Below are 19,873 nucleotides of genomic sequence, written 5' to 3' on the forward strand. Positions count from 1 at the left end.
ATTTGTATGAAAAGTTTCCTTGGAGAGTTCATGATGCTGAAGGTGCAAAATGCACTGGATTTTTGTGTGTGATTTGCATGAAGGCCAATAATTAGGAAATGAGTTAAGAGTTCTATTGAGACTCCACCCTGCTCACTGAGACGCTTTTCAGCATGGAGCACCTGGTTCAGTAATGGATTAGTCATTATTTTCCTTTTTGCCCACTAAGGGTACATACATGATTTCAAGTATGAAAAGAAATCCCCCTATTTAAGGAAAAATCTGTGGTGCTGCTCAATTCAGCAAACTTGTCTAAGATCAGAATAGGATAATGCATATTAAAGCTGTGTTCTGTTAAAGTTTGGGTTAGAACAATATGGAGATTTGATAATGTATCCTGCAGGGATCAGAACTCACTGTATCTTCTTGGCATGTGTAATTGCCTACTGGTGATATCTAGGTTAAAGCTAGGAAGGGTCTGTTATCGATGTAGTAATCATGCATCTTGTTCATCCTGGAAACAGATCTTTTGGCTCACTAAGGGCATCTTTAACTCAAGATTTGAGTTAAAATACTCTTATTTCTGCCTATTGATGTAGCTATGAGAATTGGCCAAAATACCAAAAAAAGCTGCAACTTGGGCTACTGGCCCCAAAATGTAGCAGTTGCATCTGAATTTTACAGTTCTTGTTTCATAGCCATTGTTAGTATGTGAAGTAGTTTGGTTTACATGTAGTTGCTGCTTTGAGACACCAGAGACTACCACAACAGTAGCTATAAGACTAAGTTTTATAGAGACACATGATTTTAAAAATGAAAATTTTGGATAAGAAATTCTTGGCTTTAATTTATTTTCAGTACCATTTTTTTGAGATATAGTTAGGTCAGCCAAAGGGTATGTAAAGTGCTGATGCTTTTCATTAGGTGCTGATCTAAATACAAGTTCATGTGCTGATGTATATGTTCAGAATTGTGATATAACATCTTCTTTCTGAAGCTCTATGTAGTTTAGTTTGGGAACTAAATGATTGTTGTTAAGTATTGACGCAAAAATAGATATTTGGGCACAAAGCTTGAATTCAGAAGAGGGACAGATCAAATTCCTGTTGGATACATCTGTACTAATAAACCAACCCATGCCAAGCTTCTACCAAGCCTGGTAGAATCTGTAATAATATCCCATCTTGTTACCCTTCAAAATAGGATGACAGGCTGTTAGAGCAGTGCTAGAGCTGTAAAGAACAAATGGAATTATCCGATAGGTGTGTAAGAGACTAGGGAGTAGGAATGGGGCAAAGACCTTGCTGCTTTGTGTACTTTAAGTGACCGTATATTAAAATGCCATTAGCCTTTTCAATGTTGGCAATTTTTAAAAGCATGCTGAAAAGTAGAGAGAAGAAAACTAATTTTGAAGCTCTTACGTAATAGTTTTTAAATATTTTGACCTGTTGAATTTACAAAAACTAGTTTACCAACAAGAGATTGAGATATTTAATATAAGAAGTACATTAACAAGGGAAAAACAGTGGGGACCTGTGGGCTGCCTAACTTCTGAAAAGGAACATTGTCTTTAGAGTCTGGTTGGAAGCTGGGCCTGAGACACTCAAATTAAAAAGCCGGTCACTATGTTTTAGCAAGCATGATTAGTTTTGAAATCAGATTTGAGGACAGCGATGCACTTTGTACACGTCATGTCTGTAAGCAAGCTGGGTATCTTTGCAAAACTTCTATCTCACTGATGTAGTTTTAGTGTTCTATGCCATCTTTTGAAAACAAATTTCAGCTTCATTCTAAAAAGTATGATGCATTAATCGCAAGTAAAAAATAATTATTATCATTCAACATCATAAAGTGAAGACTAAAAATAAGTATATATTAAGGTAAATAACAACTTGAATGTGTGGGTAATTGTTTGATTACCACAATCATTTGGCAGCAATGCCAAACGTAACATTCGCCTTGCATTCTGCTAAATAAATCCATTTTACCAACTACTGAACAAAAAGAAATGGATGTTTCTTGAGAAAAAAACATGAAGACATCTATGTGCAGACATATGCACGCAGTTTGATAGAGCGTTACTGCCAACGAATTGAAATCGGGATGTATTATTAAGGTAGTTTTATCTTCAAATTAGTACAACCTGTGTGTCTAGTCAATCCCGAGAAATAAGGTCTTTCCACAGGCAGTGCTGACCTTTAGAGATAAGTTTTTCACCCCTTATTGATTGGACTTGATCCATGAATACTGGCTACAGGGCAATTGATTTAAAACTAGGGTGTATAATATATTGGGATACTTATTCTAGTTGTTAAAAAATACCACAATAAACTCTGTTTCAGTCCACGAAGTAGTCAGTTCTAGCTCTACTGAGAACATAAGTCAAAGTTGGCATCTAAACTTGCTTCGCCATACATGGAACTTTATTGTTCCTGGTTATGCTTTTTCAGAAGAAACCCTCACTTTATTCCTGAAAGATTAGACTGACTACTTTAGAAGGGCTTCACAGATGTCTCCAATGACAACTTTGAACATTTTTGGAAAGGGGCTTTACAGAATCTTACGGTCACTTCATTAATGAACTTGGAGATTTTTAACGTTTTAAACCCAGCTGTTGGATCTGTTTGAGCACCTGTGACTAAAGTAACCTAAGAGAATTTTAAAAACACAGCGACACAAACCAGGCTATTTCTTTATAAAGTTACTTCTTTTTTTTCTAAACAGTGTTTATAAATACTAGCTTTTTTCCATCGACTTAATTTTTAAACCTTAAGGGCTTTTCTTGGATCACTCCCAACAAAGTGCTCAGAAATAGAAGAAAAATTTGCTATAACACAACTTCTTAAAATTTGTTTGCATTCCTCTTATTCTTGCTGTGTTTCCTGAAGGGATTAAATACTAAGTAGAAGAAATACCGCATGGCTTCCAAGAGACTTCAGTATTTTTTCTTTTTCTGCAGGCCTGTAATGCTAGGAATTAGTGAAAAGACAAATGGCATCTCTCCCTCTTACAGTTTTTCTTTTGATAATTGATTTTTGTTCCTGCTGGGTTTATTTTAATTTATTAAAGGATATACTAAGGATTAGTTAGAGCCAGTTCTTAAGGTAGTGTCATGGTTAAAATTGAGAGGAAAAAGAATCTGATATTTCTACCACCTCTGCATGAGGTCTGCAAACAGTAAAACCTGCTCTGAGTTGAGTAGTGCGGAACATGTATTTTTTCCGAAACTTCTGTATTCGTTCTTCGAACTGGACAATTTACTCCTTAAATAAATGCAGTCCTCTATTAGAGCAAAGACGAGGGATATTCTTTGTCTGCTGGGCATGAGCAGATTGCAGCTCTCCACGTATCTTAACTTGTAGACAGACTGACATAGCCCGTGCAGCACAGCATGCTGCTTAAACCCTGGCTCAGATTGAGCAGTCATAAAATGGATTGGTGACTTAGGCTATTCATCCCAGCCATGACAGTTTAAAGGAGGTCACTGACAACGTCAACAGAGCGTACAATCCTTTTCTTCTAGATAGGCTTTGCCTTGGGTTTTTTGTCAGGCAGATTCTTTGAGAAGTATTAAGGCCTTCCACTTTCATCTCCATTAATCAGGGACTGTTCTGGAAGAGACTCCCGATGAAAAGAGCTCAAGTGTTGGTTTTTGATGCCTGTAATCTTTTCAGTTAGGGAATGTGGAGGTCTTCATAGACTATGGATCAAGAACATTACCAATTCACATTTTTCAGAACAAGATACCTCAGGAGATTAGAGCAGAAAAATCTAGTGATTTGTATCATTCTCAGGTTTGATTATCTCTTTGTTCTAAGAGGATTTCTGTTATTTCCCCAATTATCGTGGATGTTGAAAACACTAATGAACATGTGTTGTGATGCACAGAAAAGGAAGAACCAAATTCTTTTTTTTTCAGCCTCCCAAGACATCGTTGATACATTTGCTATACTGGTTTCCAGTTGCTTTTGATAGGAAAAACCCCACCCCAATACTAGGTAGTAGTATAGTTCTGATTAAAAAATTAGCTGCAGAAATACATTCTCTATTTCTGAAGCTGTTTCATTCATATTAAATATTTGACTCTGGCATAATTTGTGATTAGTTGAACAGCTTTTCTGTAGTACATTTGATTTCTTTGTTTGTTTGGTTTGGTTTTGATCGGTTAGCAAATGTTTTTGATCGTTTCCATAATTTTGCGAACAGCTTATTCTGCTTGTTCTCCTGTGGATATGATTTGATAGAAAAATCCAGCTTGCATATTGCATCGCTTACATTCTTTTTGTTCAAGTGAGGTGATAAACTGTCAGGATGTAAGCCAGTCTTTTGACACAGTTTGGCACCTGGCTTTCTAGCAATGGTGATGGAATTAAGAGTGGAAGGCATAGGACTTAATTGATAATCAGGAAGGTTCTAAAAAAAGTAAATAAGATTAAGTGAAGGTACAAGAGGGGAGGGAGAAGAAAAGAGGATGAAAGAGATGTTTACACATGAAACTAGTATGAAGCGAGAAGGGTGTCTGTGTGTTGCAAATGTTGAATCCTGCACATCACAGCTTAAAAAAGCATTGTTGCTATGTCTTGGGAATTTTAGGGAATCTGTTTCCCATTGCAGGATTATGGAACATTGTGCTCCAACATGATTGTTTTTTTCACCATTTCCATCTAAATGTCTCTTTATCGTATGGCTATATATATATGTATTTGAAAGGTTTATCTATGCATCTTAGCATAGGGTAACGCAAGCTGGTAATACATTTTCAAAATAAGAATTATATAAATAACTTCTCAATTTCTTTGAAATCTTTCTGTATCGCTTAGCATACTTCACATTTCATGTGAAGTATGGTACAATATTTTGGTTCATATAGCTTATGTGGGATGAAAAATTATTTTGTCTTTTCAACAATTTGAAACTCTTATTTGGAAGCCACATCAAGCGTGCTATACAGATATCTTAAAAGGAATGCCTTAAGCTACATTTCTGTTTCTCTGTTCCAGTAAGCTTACTTTAATCTTTACAATTTTTATCTCAAGTGTTGCAGTATATTTTGCAGATATGTGCAGTCTAAAATCCATTCTCCTTTGTTAAAGACGACAATGAAACATTGTTTTAATTGGCATAAGAAATGTATGAGAAATGCCGCAGTTTTTCTGTGTGGAAAAAAGACTGCTTATTCATTTTGCTTCAAGTATTGAATTGTTTCTGTGGAAATGTGGTCATGGTGATTAATGAAGTTGCAGGGAATCACTTGCTGACAGCAGTACCTCTTAAAAGGAATCTGCCAACATGGAATTCTTTCTTCACCTGTTGTGGATGAGAACGTGGTTCATTTGTGTATAACTGGATAATTCTAATTCCATTGAATTGGAATGTATAGTTACTGGTGTCTACCTCCTCCAGACTCGGATTTGACCTCGGATTTTTAGTGATGTCATACAAGCATGAATTAGTTTGGACTGTTCAACAGGAAAATGTTACATCACTTGACAAGAACTAACTTTTAGCTTGTATAATAGTTATTTCAGTGGAAATTGAGCTGGGAATGCTTCTGTTCCAGGCTATAATTTTAAAAGCAAAAAAAGCTCATTTCATAACTCTTCTTATAGTTTTCATAACTCCCACATAACCCAGTACTGACACTCCGTACATCTAATACAATTTTTGTGCATGTCTAGAAGATGTAGTAATGTAAACGGATTAAAAAGCCTTGTCTCCACTTTCTCTTTTCTCTGTGAAGTTTGGAAGTATTGCTATTGTCTAAGCAAAACTAAACTTCTCCTGTGGACTGTCACCCTTATATTTTTGGAGGGAACTGACCTCAGGGTTTCAACTGGAAATAAATGAGAGGCTATGATGTTGTTTCCTTACGTGGAATATCTAGAAGTACTTGAAGTCAGTATGTAAGAGAGGAGGCCTTGAGACCTAGTTTTATTTTGGTTCTACTGCTGTTCCAGTGAGCATGTTTTGGGTGTCATTTCATAGCACCCAAGTTTCTCTATCTGTAAAATTATTTTCTGTCAAAATCAGAAATATTTTTGTAGACTAACCAATTTTATAAATACCACAAAACAGCTTATGTCTTCAGATAGGTATTTTAGACAGGTGTTTGATCTTTGAGCTCTTCAACAAAACATAAATAGGATATAATTCATGGTGTGTTTTAAAACCAGAAATAAGCTTACTATGGAGGAACTGGTGAGCTGATGATGTAGTTAAATTGTTGAAATATTGTCCCTCAAGCCTTGGTATTGAATGGCACCAAAACACACACAGACATGTAGATATGCCTGAAAAACAGAAGTGAACTAGTGAGAAATCTGTCATTTTAGGTATTTGGGGATACAGTAACCCAGCCTTTCCAGGAAGTCCTACTTTTCACTTAATCCATTAGACAATCCAAACAAGCTTCTGCTGCTTAAAAATAAATACATACATAAATAATTACAAGTGCAAAGGAAGAAGCACTCTGCTTAAATCTTACAATAGAGGAACAGGTCTTGAAACTTGTTGTAAAGTTAATGTACAAAAATAAAGAAGCTACTGGAAAAGTCTTAAAAATATTGCCTCTTGTGAGGCATTTGATTGCATAGGAAAGAGATTTTAGTCTCTTAAAAAGACATTCTTCTGTGGAAACAGTATGTCATAAGGGTAGTGGGTTTAAGGGTTCAGCTTTTCCCACTTTTTCCCAAAGTGCATTTGCCCTTTCCTGCACAAATACTTTTGTGGTTAAACAACTTTACTAGCAGGATTTTAAATGTGAGGGTGAAACGATAGTTGCTGGATCTCCTGCGGCCTAGCACGTGAAGGACCAACTCTTGGAGATCATGTGTTCTGTCCGATAGCCTCTACAATGTAATTTAGCCCATACCGGGATTCTGGTGTCTTCCCACCCTGCCCCCCGCTCCCGCCTCTGCAGTTTTTTTGGCTGTTACACAAATCATGACCTTTTTTCCTGTTTTGTCTTCAGTGTCTGTTTCCTGTTTTCTCCTTCCCTCCCCCACACCATTTTTTACTCCTGACATTCTCTCCAGTGGTGTCTTTACTTTCTTTCACTGTTAGCTTGTTTTCCCAAGTTTTTTGTTCATAAAAAAAGGAAGAGAGAATTGAGAGCTATAAGTCCTTCCCTTTTACTGTGTTTCTGTATCCACACTTCTTGATGAATGTATTGAAAAACAAAATTCAAGTCTGTCATACGGATGTATTTCTCCCATCTTGACAGAGATGTACACATTTTCTAAGTACTAGAAGTTTTCACTGCTTTATTTTTTGAGGATCCTATGTTTAGGTAGACTTCTACAGTAGCACATCCCAGACTATATCCGGACCAGAGTTCCAGTTCTTGGTCTCTGATATCTCACTTGGGGAACTATTGTACAAGTAGTCTGGATTTCTGAGAGAATATGATAGCATTTCAAACAAGAGTCTGAGTCTTTTTTTGGTTAGTCTGTGCTTCCTATGGCTTCCACACAGGAATATGCTCTTGCCAAAAAAGAACAGTTAACCAGTATACCATGGTCAAGAAAAATTAGTTTGGTCTGTTTATATGTTTATACCAATTCTTCCTTTCTTCTTGCCTTATATTTCAAAGTACTTCAGAGGTGAATCCAGAGTTAAAGAAAATTTGGACAGGGTGGGGGAAATCCATGACTGTGAGCTCAAACATGGTCGTGGATATAAGTTTAAATGCCAGAGGCATACCCACGGAGAACAGCAGTACACTTGAGGGTAAATATGCTTTCAAGCATTTGTTCAGTCAGCATCTAAACTGATGAGCCCGAAAGGAGGCAAAGAAACCCCCAAACCCATGCAGATTCGGAGTTTAATTCAAACAAATAAGTCTTTTCTTTTTGGCGTGGAGTTCATAATGTTGTGCTATATGTGTTTGTGGAATAAAACTGGTGATAAATTGCTGTCAACTTGGATTTGTGTTTTCCTAGGACTGTTTCAAAGCTTTGAAACTTCTGTGATTATATAGAATGAGAACTGAGAATGTGACCCAAGAAGGCAGAATAAAACCTCTACTTAATTTGGCCTGAAAGCTTACTGTAATAGCACACCATCCCCAATTGTATGTGAACATTAAAAGGCTTTTCTGCAATGGGTGAGGCTGCTTTGGTAAACTGCACTTTGTGATGTATATTTATATGGGAATGGCATTGCAGTCGTGGTTTGGCAAGTCACTGTCTGTTTTTCCTTGTCTACAGGACAGTTCTGAATACTCCTCCCCACTCTGTTCTTGGTGTTCACAACTGAGTTATTCTTTTAAACCTTTCTTATCTGTCGTCTTTCTCTAACTCTCCAAAGAAAACTTTGTTTAAATAGTTACTCCCTTGGGACTTTCATGCATATCCTGTTATCTGTTTTATATTACAATCTTTCATGCTGGGAATGTCCTTCCAAAAAGCACAACACAGCTAAATCACTCAGATGACTAACAAACATGCTAAGTGCTGAAGTCCAGGCACAAAACCAGAATTATTAGCATAAATTTATCTTTTGCCTTCTCCCCCCCAAGTTAGTATTATTAGACTTGTTTCTCACCTTTAGGACATCCTTTAATTTCGTCTAGCCCGGAGATGTTGCAGTGATGGAAATGTTGTTAGTGGTGTAGCCATTGCTACGAAAAGCGGGAAACTTTTAGAAAGTTGCTGATATTTTCACTCATCTAATCAAATACCAGCATTCAGAAGAGCCTATGGGAGTGATGAAGTTTTGGCTGCTGATTTTATTTGCTCAGCTAAGAAGCATCTCTCTTTCACTGTTTTTTGTTGCTTGGGATTGGCAATGTTATGCTCCCACAAGAGCAGTAGATGCATACTTTTCCCGAAGAGCAGTATTATCTGTAGTATCAATACTTTGTTATATATTCAAGTAAACATAAGTAGGAAAATGTAAAGCAGGATACTCCAAACATCATTTTAGGTGCATTCTAATTATTTGGGGGGGTGGGGTGGTGATAGGACACCATTGAGCAAATTGTTTCTGCTCTTTCAAGGGAATACTTGTGTTCCAGTAGCACATGAAAGACTCAGCTAGCTTGTGCTAGCTACAAACATAAAGATTAAAATGACAACGCAAGACATCTCAGGCGGCTAACCTCTGAGGTTTGGGGAATGTGGGATAGCTGGCAGGGAATATGGAATAGCAATTATGCATTGTAGCTGCAGTTGTGACTTACCATGTTTTTAACTATTCTATTTTTCGTTTGTTTTTCATAAAATATGCTGTACAATCAATAGCCTGGATTTGTTTACTTGTATGTGTGTCAAGATTTCTGCAAGTCCTTCAACAGTTGATTCACATACTGGTAGCAACATACCCAGCAAAGAGACCACTAAAACTTACCTGCAGAAATCCAGAAATATTTCACATATAGCTTGAAACTTTGCACTTACTTGGAATTTGGTTTAACTTGTTTAAGATTAATTGCCAGGGATGCCATTTGACCAAGTATTTCAAACCGAGTTCATTATTGATAGGAAGTGGTGGCAGTATCAATTTTTGTATTTCAACTTGCGTCCTGCTTCAGGAAAACTGACATAAAAAAAAAATAGAACCAGCAGATTCTACAACTGTTGCCTATATATAATAATATATAATTTTAATGTCACTTTTTCCAAGTTTTTTGCTTCTCTCAGTAATGTCCAAACATCAACCAGTATTGTTAAACTAGCATGCCAAAGAGAACTGTTGTCTCTATAATGCTTGTATTTGACAATAGCAAAAATGGAGTGCACTTTACAGTTGAAATACAGAACTGATGTTGCTGCCAAAAAAGGCACTTCTGTGGCTGTGTTTACACCCTGAAGCTTTGTAAACAACGTTTGGCTGTTGAACTCTATTCTTGTACGTGACAGAGCAAACTGTCTTAATGCATTTGTCAGTTGGTTTCTGGCCATTGTTCCTAAGTTGGATTAGCTGAAATAAAAAGCCAATAGGCATTTCGAATGTGATCTCAGTAGTGCCTCCGTCTGTATGACGTTCAGCCTTGACATACTGGTGAAATAAAGTTACTGTTTTTATCTACTTATGAAAATTACTTGCGAGTGTGTTCTGTTTGTAGGCATCTGTGGGTAGTATTCTACCGAAAACACAGTTTAGTCAATTCTCATTTCTTATTCCTGACCTTGAATCCTGGTATTGCAGTTATTTCCCTCTTTTGCATGCTGTTGTACATTTCCTAAACGTGTGAGATGGTAATAATTCTCTATATGACTTCCACTGAAGAGGAAATGGATACTTGTCAAAACAATGATGTGTGTCTGGGATTCCAGCATCCAGGAGCTTTATTACACTGAGGGCTCTCAGTTCGTAGGAAAAAAATAATCTCAGTTACTAGTATGTTATTTTTCAACCCGAGTTGGAAAGTGCTTTGATTAACCATGTTATTGTAAGTGCCTTGGAAGCATACTTTATGCAAGAGTAAACTTAATGTTTTCAGTATAAAAAAACCCTGGTTTTAATCTTGCCATTACATTGTAAATAGAATCAAAGATGGAAATGAAAAATCTGTTGTGGCATCTAGAAATCATTCACAACCAAATCAGAACAAGCTAAATAATTCACAGAACCCAAATAGATTCCCCCTTCCCTGTGGAAAAAATGAAATGTTTGCCTGTGCTTCAGTGGAATTGTGGCACTGTTATAGAAACAGCCATTTGATGAGGTGGGATGGGGTGGAAGGAAGGGAATGGAGATTGGAGAGGACGACATTTCTCAGAGCAAATGATTGTTTACTGCTGTTTTTAATCTCTATAAAATTGTGGTTATCATGAGTGTTTACTGTGAACAGTCAAACCCCACTGTAAACTTGCAGTGTTGATTTTAAAGATAGGGAAGAGACTTTTCTCAAACTGTTGTTCTTAGTTTGTTGGACAGATAACAGGAAAACAGAGCTGTCTCTTGACCCATGCTCATTTTCTGGCTGCTGGAATGAATTTGGAACTAAATCCCGGTTTTCCACTGAGCATGCCCTTCTCAGCAGTGTCAGGGCTTGGGTGGGGTCGCTCTTGTTCAATACAGCTTTTCAAAAAGACTCTGGGATTCTTATCAGCTTACAACATTTTTTTCAGCACTGGGGAACAGCACAAAACTAGCTTGACAAACAGATTATATATGTGCATATATGCTCTGGCAAGGAGAGATTGCTTGATTTGAATTAAGTTCCTCTTTGAGATTTACTTTTTTGCCTTGATATATCAGTATTTGTAGATTGAAAATACAGAAGGAACAGATTCATGTTATCTCTGGATATGGTCTAGATAGCACTGAGGGCCCTGAAGGATGTATATTTGCTTAAATGTAATCTCAGAGAAATTTCGATGTGGGCATCACAACGTGGCTACATGTAGCATGTGAAAGGTATTTATGCTCTGATTTTGTTGAAAGTTTTGGGGTTGTTTTTTATGATGAGCTTTACATGTTGTATGGGTGCTGTTATACAAATGATGCAGTTCTCAGTGCATTTCATTTAGTTCTGGAAACAGCACTTCTTAATATTATTTTCTATGTTTAATAAAACACTTTTAGGCTGCTACCTAGTGTCAGGAGATAAATTTTGACAAAATAGTGTTTAAAGAATTCTCACTTGTTTTCCTGTGTAGTAGTATTATCTTTCCTTTCTGGAGAGTTGTTTCCCTTCAACTGAATTATCCTTTAAAAGTTATCCTTTTAAGTTGTATATGGATTGCAGTAACCAAGTTAATTCACCAGACAAATTAAAGATGGCCTGCAGCAGGTGGTATATGAAAAGTTGGGAGCACTTGAGTGGTAGGGAATAGATACATGCTGTTGTACTGCTTTAATGGGAAAAAGATTTTGAAAAATAGTTGCATTCCTGGATTCTGTTTTGACTTTATGAAGAATTGAGGTAATCTCCCTAGAGTTGCTTTACAGAAATTTGTCAGCATAGTAGAATATTTTCACAATAAAACTATCTAGGCTACAGATAACTCACTTCACAATTTTAGACAGAAATAGCTTTCTCTGTCTTGTTTCATTTGCTGTCTGTGTCCTTGATTTCTTCAGTGATCTTCAGAATTACTCTAGTATTCGTCTTTCACTGTTGTTTCAGGTGTATCTTTTTAAGTTCATACCATCCTATGTAGGGACTTGTCAGTGTTTTTCCGGTGAGTCCTGTGTATTGCAAGGCATGATGACACATTTGCAGTAATTTTCTAGCACTACAAAAATTAGTTCTAGAGACTTGAGGATATTTCTATATTTATATAAGGACAAAAATGTCTTCCTAGTAATGCGGGTAGGCTACTGTATTTGGGAGGGAAGCATTGTATGCTTGCAAATATTCAGCTGTATGATGGCATGGATGTAAACCCAAAGGCTAAAAAAAAACCCCTGTTATTTTGAATGGTGACTTCACTATCTAGGTGAAAAGATGCTTATGAGTATAGTTGCCATTAACTCTGGGACTGCTAGCCATTGTGATGTGCCTGGAGTATCTACTGGATTTCACAAACACAGGATCCTTTGGGAAGACACCATTTTGTGCCATTTCTGCTCTTGGAGATGAGCATAGAGGCTGTATGAATATGTGTATATACGTAGACACACACCTGTTCATGAAAGCATGTAGCTTAAATTTTTATTGTCATAGAGTAGTAATTCACTGTCCGGCTCTGAAGTTACATTTATTAAAATATGTTAATACTGATATGAAAAGATTTCAATTACTTGTCGAGACTTGGGAACTAAACTTGAAATTGGAATAGTGTTGCCGTTTCAAGTTTGACCTTTGAAATGTGCTACTGATTTTTAGAACTATTATGGCACCATCTGCTGACCAATGTACAGACTGACAGTGACAGTTTGCTCACCTGGTTCCCTCCTTGCAAGTAAGCTTCAGTTTAGGAGGCAGAAGAGGCAGAATCATAAGGAGAAAGGGTGATTTTTAGTTGACTTATGTTTGGCATAAATATTTTTAGCAGGAGATAATATCACAATGGCAAAAGCCTGAATCATAACACAGCTTTCGTTGTCTAGTCACCTGGATTATTGCATAAGACTCTTCCATGAACTGTGAGGCTTTAAAAGAAATAATCTTGGGGTTTTTTTGGCTATATGTGGTATGGGATTGTTCTTGGTATTTTGTTTATCAATGTGCTACCTTCTAAGTCTACAAAGAAGAGCCGTGACAGCCTGAGATCAGTTCAGGCCCCAGCTCTGGTGGTCTTGTCACAGCGTGGGAAACTGATGAACAGGCTTTTGCCCCGTGGCTACTGTTGAGACCCCAAAAAAAAGCAGGGTCTGTAGTGTGTCTCCTCTTCAGCCTCTGTGGTTAACCTTGATTTTTGTGCACAGTGATTGTCAGGGAAGGAGCAAACCAAAACAGTCCTCCTTGTCACATTCAGTGTGTAAATAATTAGGTTTGGTTTAAATTGCTAGAGATCATCTTAATTGTTTGAAAATAGGTGATTAGATTTCATGCATACAAAACATTTTTTCCTGTGGGTTCTCTGATGTAACTTTTTAAAACATTTTCAGTAGTGTGCTAAACTGTTGATCTTTGACTTTAGTCTCATCTATTTTTTTAAGGAATGTGCTTAAAAGTTAACTTAATCCAAATTATTAAATTCAATAGTCAAAGTACATCTGTTTGTATGTATTATATACAGTCCTCTGTGTGTATAAATACAGAGAAGGATGCAAGTTCCTATGAGAGCACTGAGGCTTTTTTGAGTTGATGCTTGACTGCCATCAATATTTTATTGGAAGCCATACAATGTAAATGTGGGTTGATGTAACTAAGACAATTTTAGGGATGTTTTTGCTTCCTTAAGGATTTCAAAATTTGAAAACTGTATTCTTTAGTTGTTAATTTATTTCTTTGGATTCAGAGAGCTCCATATCTTTGCAATTGCAGTAATCCACCTAAATAATGACTAAAAGGTGAAATTGGGTTTACCTTTGCTTTGTCTGCTAATTGAATGCATGCAAGTTATATTGGCACCTTCAGCAAAATGATGTAGCACGGTGGTGTGCTGCACAGAACCGTGTGGTGCCATGAGTTTTCTCCTGTTACATACTGACGATAAAACACAAGTCTTAAAGTGTATTTGTCAGTACATTCAGTCTGATTTGAAGTATAAAGTGTTGTACTCTACAGAAAATAAGCGAGTTATACTTTTGAAAAGTCTTCTGGGGGTAGTACCAAGTTCCTCAGATATACCTAGTGATTAAATCAGACCCTTTTACGCTCTGTAAAATTTGAATGACTGTTTCAGCTAGGATTTTACTTCCTTTATGGCTTTTATGTCAACAAATTTTATGTATTGAGACCAGCAAGCATATTGTTCGTAAATGATCTGTCCTAACCAACTGGAAATGGAGAGCAGTCTTCTGTGCTTCAAATCAATAATATGACAAGAAGTAAAAACCATTCTTTAAAACAAAACAAAAACCGTCTGAAATAAGTTGTGGAAGTACGCATGACACTGTTTCAGGTTTTCATACATATTTTTCAGATGTTCTTTGCTCTCTTTTTGTTCTTTTATGTATACCCCATGTGAGCACTAATATTTGGAAGTGCAAGTGTATTATTAGTTATTTTTTATGAAGATAATGATTTTTAAAAGGAATTATTAATAATATGGTGATCCAGAAAATTCCACGACTTGCGCAGACACCCACGTTGGCTTTTAGTACACTGAGTTGTAAATTATTTCAGTAGAAGCAGGAAGGTTTTTTTGGGTTGTGGTTTGTTGTGTTTGTTTTTTTTCTTCTATGACGTGATGGTTTGATATGTTTATCAAGTTCTCTAGAATTTTTTTAGCTACTTTCTGTGAAGAAATTGGTTCTTTCCGAAAGAGATGCATGAGAAAAAGATGACCACTGTCTCTGCTAATAATTAAACCTCCATTTTTGACTTTATTAAGCAGAGTGGATCACTGGTCTCCAATCAGTAGGAGTTCGGATTTTTCTCTCAGGGAAAGCTGATTTTGGTTTTACTTCTACATTATTATTATTATTATTATTATTATTAAGATTGATTAGGAAAGAACAGCAGCAATTCTGTGTAAGATACAAAGGTGATAGCGAAATGTAATTTGTCTAGTAGCACCTTTAAAAAGGCATACTTTAAATTGGCATACTAATATGTGGCTGGAAGTAGCAAATTCTTTAATCTTAAGAGCTAGTCAAATGGAAACCTGCCTTTCAGAGGCCTGTTACCTCTGAGATAAATAATACTTACATAAATATTAATACTCTATCACAATAAACTTTTAGCAGTATTAAAATTTGAAGGGCTTTATAGAAAGTGAAGGAAATAGTTAGGTAACTAATATTTAAGCTTGAAATGTGTTCAGAAGTCTCTAGTATAACAGTAAAGATACAAAATTTTCTTTTAATTTCCCCATTGGTGAATGTTTTGGTTTAGATAGTGAAGTTTAAGCTAGTGAACGCAGAAACACCTGCTTTTGGTCTCAGGATGCCTTCTTAATATGAATTTGCCTGTAGGTGGTTCAAGGCTCCTGTGTCTAAGCTTCTTACTAAGATAACTGTCAAGTTTGTTTCCTTTGGCTCAGTATTGTCCATCTCTTGCTAGAAGGGCTTCTCTCTTGTGTATTTGGGCATTTATAAGTTTCCTTATTTTCCTTTTTTTTTTTTTTCTTCTTTTTGTCCTTGGGAATTGCTTAGTTTCACTATTTCTGACTACTTAAGAATGTGCTTTGGAAACTTAGAGGCAACGTGCTGCTGCTGCCTTGTGATCTAAACTAGCTTCCAGTTGGTTTCAAGTGCCGTTTGAGGTGGTGTGCAAGTTAACCGCATCAAGGCAGAATAGATTACCTTCTCCTTGACTCTTTTTTTGGGCAGGGGTAGGGGCAGCAGCTGTTGAGTTCAGCCTCCTGACTAATGTCAGGCATTGATGGCAATCAATTTTAATCGAGAGGGCCCAGTGTTTTAAAGTTATACATGTGATTGTAACTAACCTGCTAACCTTCGGGGCAGACAAACAGACCATCAATTTAAAACTAATTGTTTGAAGAAGGCTGTAAATAAATATCAGTGACTTCTAATGGGATCTAACCATTTAAACTTTGTTGGACCCCAGTGTCCTTATTTTGGTTGGCTCACTTCAATAAATTGTAAATATTAGTTATGTTACACTTTCAAAGTAATGCAGCAAAATCCAGTGCCACACAGCTAACAAAATTTGTTTATTCTAGTTAATCTTTTTTGACGAAACAGCAAATAATGTTAAAAGATTATTATCGCATATCTTGTTGGTATAGTATTATGATTTTTCTTTAATTTCACTGAAGGAAAAACATGCAGAAGTGGTGAGAGTGTAAGACTTATGTATGATTCTATGTTGATCAGTATAAACTCATGACTAAGAAACCAATCTTACTTTAAAAGAAAAAAGTACACTTCCTAGCATTATGAGCAATTTCAACAGTCTCACTGACTTACAATTTCTAATTCTTTTTATACTCGGTGTCATGCTCGTTATCCTTTTTTCCTATTTTTTTGGTAAGCTTGCTCTTTCATTTTCCTCATCTCCACCCCTGGTTCACTGTGGACTAAGATAAGGGAATTGTGAAAATACACCTTTAACTTTAAAGGGAACAGATTTGTCTATAAACTAATACTTAAATACTAAAGCTGTGACTTCCCGTCTAAAATCAATGTCTGCTTCTGGTACTGTCAACTGTAAGCCTACTGGTTGCTTCTTTGCTGAAAAGGTATGGATGATAAGGAGTATGGAAGAGTTATTTAAGGTCTAAGAGTATAGATATTTTAACTGAGCTCTTTTAAGGCAAGAATTGCTTTTCCTAATGTAAAGAGGAACAACTAGAAGCATGCACTCTTTCTTGATTTAAAAAAGACTTCCAATGTAAAACTTGTGTTACATTGATGAGTGTCACTGAATAGTAGGAGGGTTGTATCTACCAGTTTAACTAGAGAAGGTGGATGCTTTTTTGAAATTTGAGCTTCTGGGTCAGCCAAGGAGTCCAGTAGAAAGAGAACTGAAATAATTTTGGCTGATAACATTAGGAGTAGCTTATAATAGAAAAATGCATTTCAGTGAGCACACTCACATTTTTAGCAAGGAGAAGGGAACTATTGGTAGATGTATCTCTCTAGAGTAGTATTTTCGAAAATCTTTACCTTCAAGCACTAAGTTTTAGCTTACTGGTTTTACTTGGAGCTGAGAATTTGAAAAGAAGTATGTCTTTAACCCCGCTAAGTGTAATTAGGAACTTTTGTAGATTATTACTACAAATTACTGCAAATAATGTGTCAGTAAAAGTAGTAATGCTACTTAACAAAACTATTTTTGTTGTTGCTGTTTTTAGTGTAAGTTCTGACAATGACAACTGAAGTTGGCTCAGAGACTGAAGTAAAGAAAGATTCTGAGCAGCTGGGACCAGACAAAGCCAAGGACAAGCCTGAAGAAGCATCAGAGACACCAGTAAATCAAAAGTCCAGGGAAACATCCTCTGAAGAAGCTCAAGATTCTTCCTCTGTCCCAGCACCAACTAGCCAAAGCAGTCCAGGTAGCCAGAAGAAGGAAAAAGCTTCACCTGAAAGCAAGGGTATTTCTCGTTTCCTTCCCCCCTGGCTTAAGAAACAAAAATCATATACCTTGGCTGAGCCCAAAGATGAGACCAAGAAAAGGACCACAGGGGAAGAACAAGTAGTTGAAGAAAGTGAAGGCCAGACATCAGAGGGGGTGGCTCAGCCAAAAAAGAGTTTAGAAGAAGCAGCGGCTGAAAATCAGCATAATGTTAAAGCAAACGACAAGGAAGAAAAACACTCCGTTAGTAGTGCTGAAACACAGGTATGTGTGGGAAGGCTAATGGGGGCTTTGGAGTAATTTTAATGAGACATGATTCATGTTGTATGTAATTCATGTAAGGCTTTGTTAGGATTGTATTGGGGCGGGGGGGGGAGGGTGGCCAAATAACAGCACTGACCTTTTGTGCAGTTGGGTTGATAGAGTTATGAGTAACGTGGCTGGTTTTAAAGGCCCCAACTCTGTGGCAGACTATTTTTTACTTCAGCTGTTCTAGATGTCTAATTTTAGTGTAACCTCGCACTTTGTCATAGTTCAAAGTAACATTGAACTGTATTGTTGTAGTAGAAATGAGCGAGGATAAGAGGAGAAGCTTCTTAAGTCAACTTTGTCTCTGAAGCCATTGGATTGCAGGAATCACCTCCCCAGTGATTTAAACACGAGAAGTAACAAATGGATTATCTTTGAGTCCTTATAATATCAATTTTTGTTACCCTTTACCTAGAAACCGTGCTTGTGGTCACTGTCCTTAGTGATTCATTCTGGGAGGTTGGTGCTGAGTTCCAAGCCAAATTGCAGTGCTCCAGAGTCTGTTTGAAAAGTTGCATGTCAGTTCTGGACACTTGGAACCTCGTGTTCTAGGGTGGCAAAGATGATTAAGGGCATAGAGTATCTTTCATATGAGGAGGGGCTGAGAGAGCTTGTAGTGTTCAGCCTGGAGAAGAGAAGGGTCAAGGGGGATCTCACAACATGTATAAATACCTGAAGGGAGGGAATGAAAAGGACCCAGACTATTCTTAGTGGTATGCAGTTAAACAACAAAAGGCAATGGGTACAAATTAAGAACATGAAATTCAATCTCAAATTACAAAAAAAATCTTTTTTTTATTGTGGTGGTGGGGCAAACATGGGAACAGATTGCCGAGAGAGGTTGTGGAGTGTCTATCTGTGAAGATACTCAAAACCCAAGTGGGATGCGACCCTAGGGGCATTGGACTATGATCTCAAGAGGTCCCTTGAACCTCAACCATTCTGTGATTCTGTATAGCTTCACTTTCATAAACACTACTTTTTAGTTTTGTATAATTCCTGGAGCTTCATGTTAAACTTGTTTCTGTTAGGAAAAAAGGCCAATAAAACATTCTTTTTTTTTTTTTTTAAAAAAAAAGCTAATTTCAAGGAAAGGAAAAAAAAAAAAAGACACCTTCTGTAGTTTGAGAGCAAGAATATCTGGTCCCCAAAGGAAGACCTTAATGGTTACACTGCCTATTGTGCTTCCAGTATGTATGTAACTTTTATGAAAGTTTGATGTCTTATTTTATTAGTAGCTTATAAAAGAAATGAACGAGTTAAAAATATCCATCTTCCTGAATTTCAATCATTGTTTAACTGTATTTTATATAGCCTGCCAAAGATGGTAAAGAAACAGAAGTAGAGAAAGTTGCAGAGGAAAAGGAAGAAAAACAAGAAGAAAAAGAAAAAAGAGAGACAAAAGAAGTGCAGACAGTTGAAATTAAAACAGAAATCATTCCTCAGAAGTCTCCCAAGAAAAGTAAAACTGTGCAGTGTAAAGTGATGCTTCTGGATGGCACGGAATACAGCTGTGACTTGGAGGTAAGGCATCAAATCTCTATATAAAGAGCTCTTTTTTCTATAGAGAAAAAGAAAATTTGTTTTCATTGCACCAAGAGTTTAACAAATACATTTTTGTATATCCAGTGATCTCATTACAATGTTACACTCATATCACTATCATTAAGGGCCAGTTAACATTTCATTTTAAAACTCCATCTTTAAGACCTCATCAGTTTATTCTTAAAAATGCATTCTGAGGTACACTAACAAATAAGATAAAATGCAATGTACAGATCCTTTCAATGGTGGTAGTCTGACAGCTCAAACTTGATTTTTTTTTTTTGTTTTGTTTTTTTGGCAAAAGATTAAGGTTTTCCTGAAAATAGTGTCACAAGTACTAATAAAGTTGTCTTGAGTTCATTAGTTTGTTTATTTTTTGTAAAGGTAACTCAGCTGGAGAACTAAAGTTTAAAAAAAAAGTTTACTTCCAAGAAAAATTTTGTTACAGGTATAAAATACATATTTGTATTTAAAGTCATGTTCTAGCTCCAAATTTTC

At 36.5% G+C, this 19,873-nt stretch overlaps 1 protein-coding gene across 13 annotated transcripts in view; it reads left to right on the forward strand.

Annotated features, from left to right (window-relative positions):
• The window catches only part of EPB41L2 (erythrocyte membrane protein band 4.1 like 2), a 121,790-nt gene that overhangs the window by 28,564 nt on the left and 73,353 nt on the right, over positions 1–19,873 (forward strand). For all 13 annotated transcript variants that reach the window (XM_054196279.1, XM_054196290.1, XM_054196280.1 and 10 more), the window contains 2 exons: positions 17,301–17,785; positions 19,145–19,354. In XM_054196279.1, coding sequence (XP_054052254.1) covers positions 17,315–17,785; positions 19,145–19,354 — 681 coding nt within the window. In that variant the 5' untranslated portion in view covers positions 17,301–17,314. The remainder of the gene's footprint in view (positions 1–17,300; positions 17,786–19,144; positions 19,355–19,873) is intronic.

This window comes from Rissa tridactyla, chromosome 3 (assembly GCF_028500815.1).
Source record: "Rissa tridactyla isolate bRisTri1 chromosome 3, bRisTri1.patW.cur.20221130, whole genome shotgun sequence".
Classification (NCBI taxonomy): domain Eukaryota; kingdom Metazoa; phylum Chordata; class Aves; order Charadriiformes; family Laridae; genus Rissa; species Rissa tridactyla.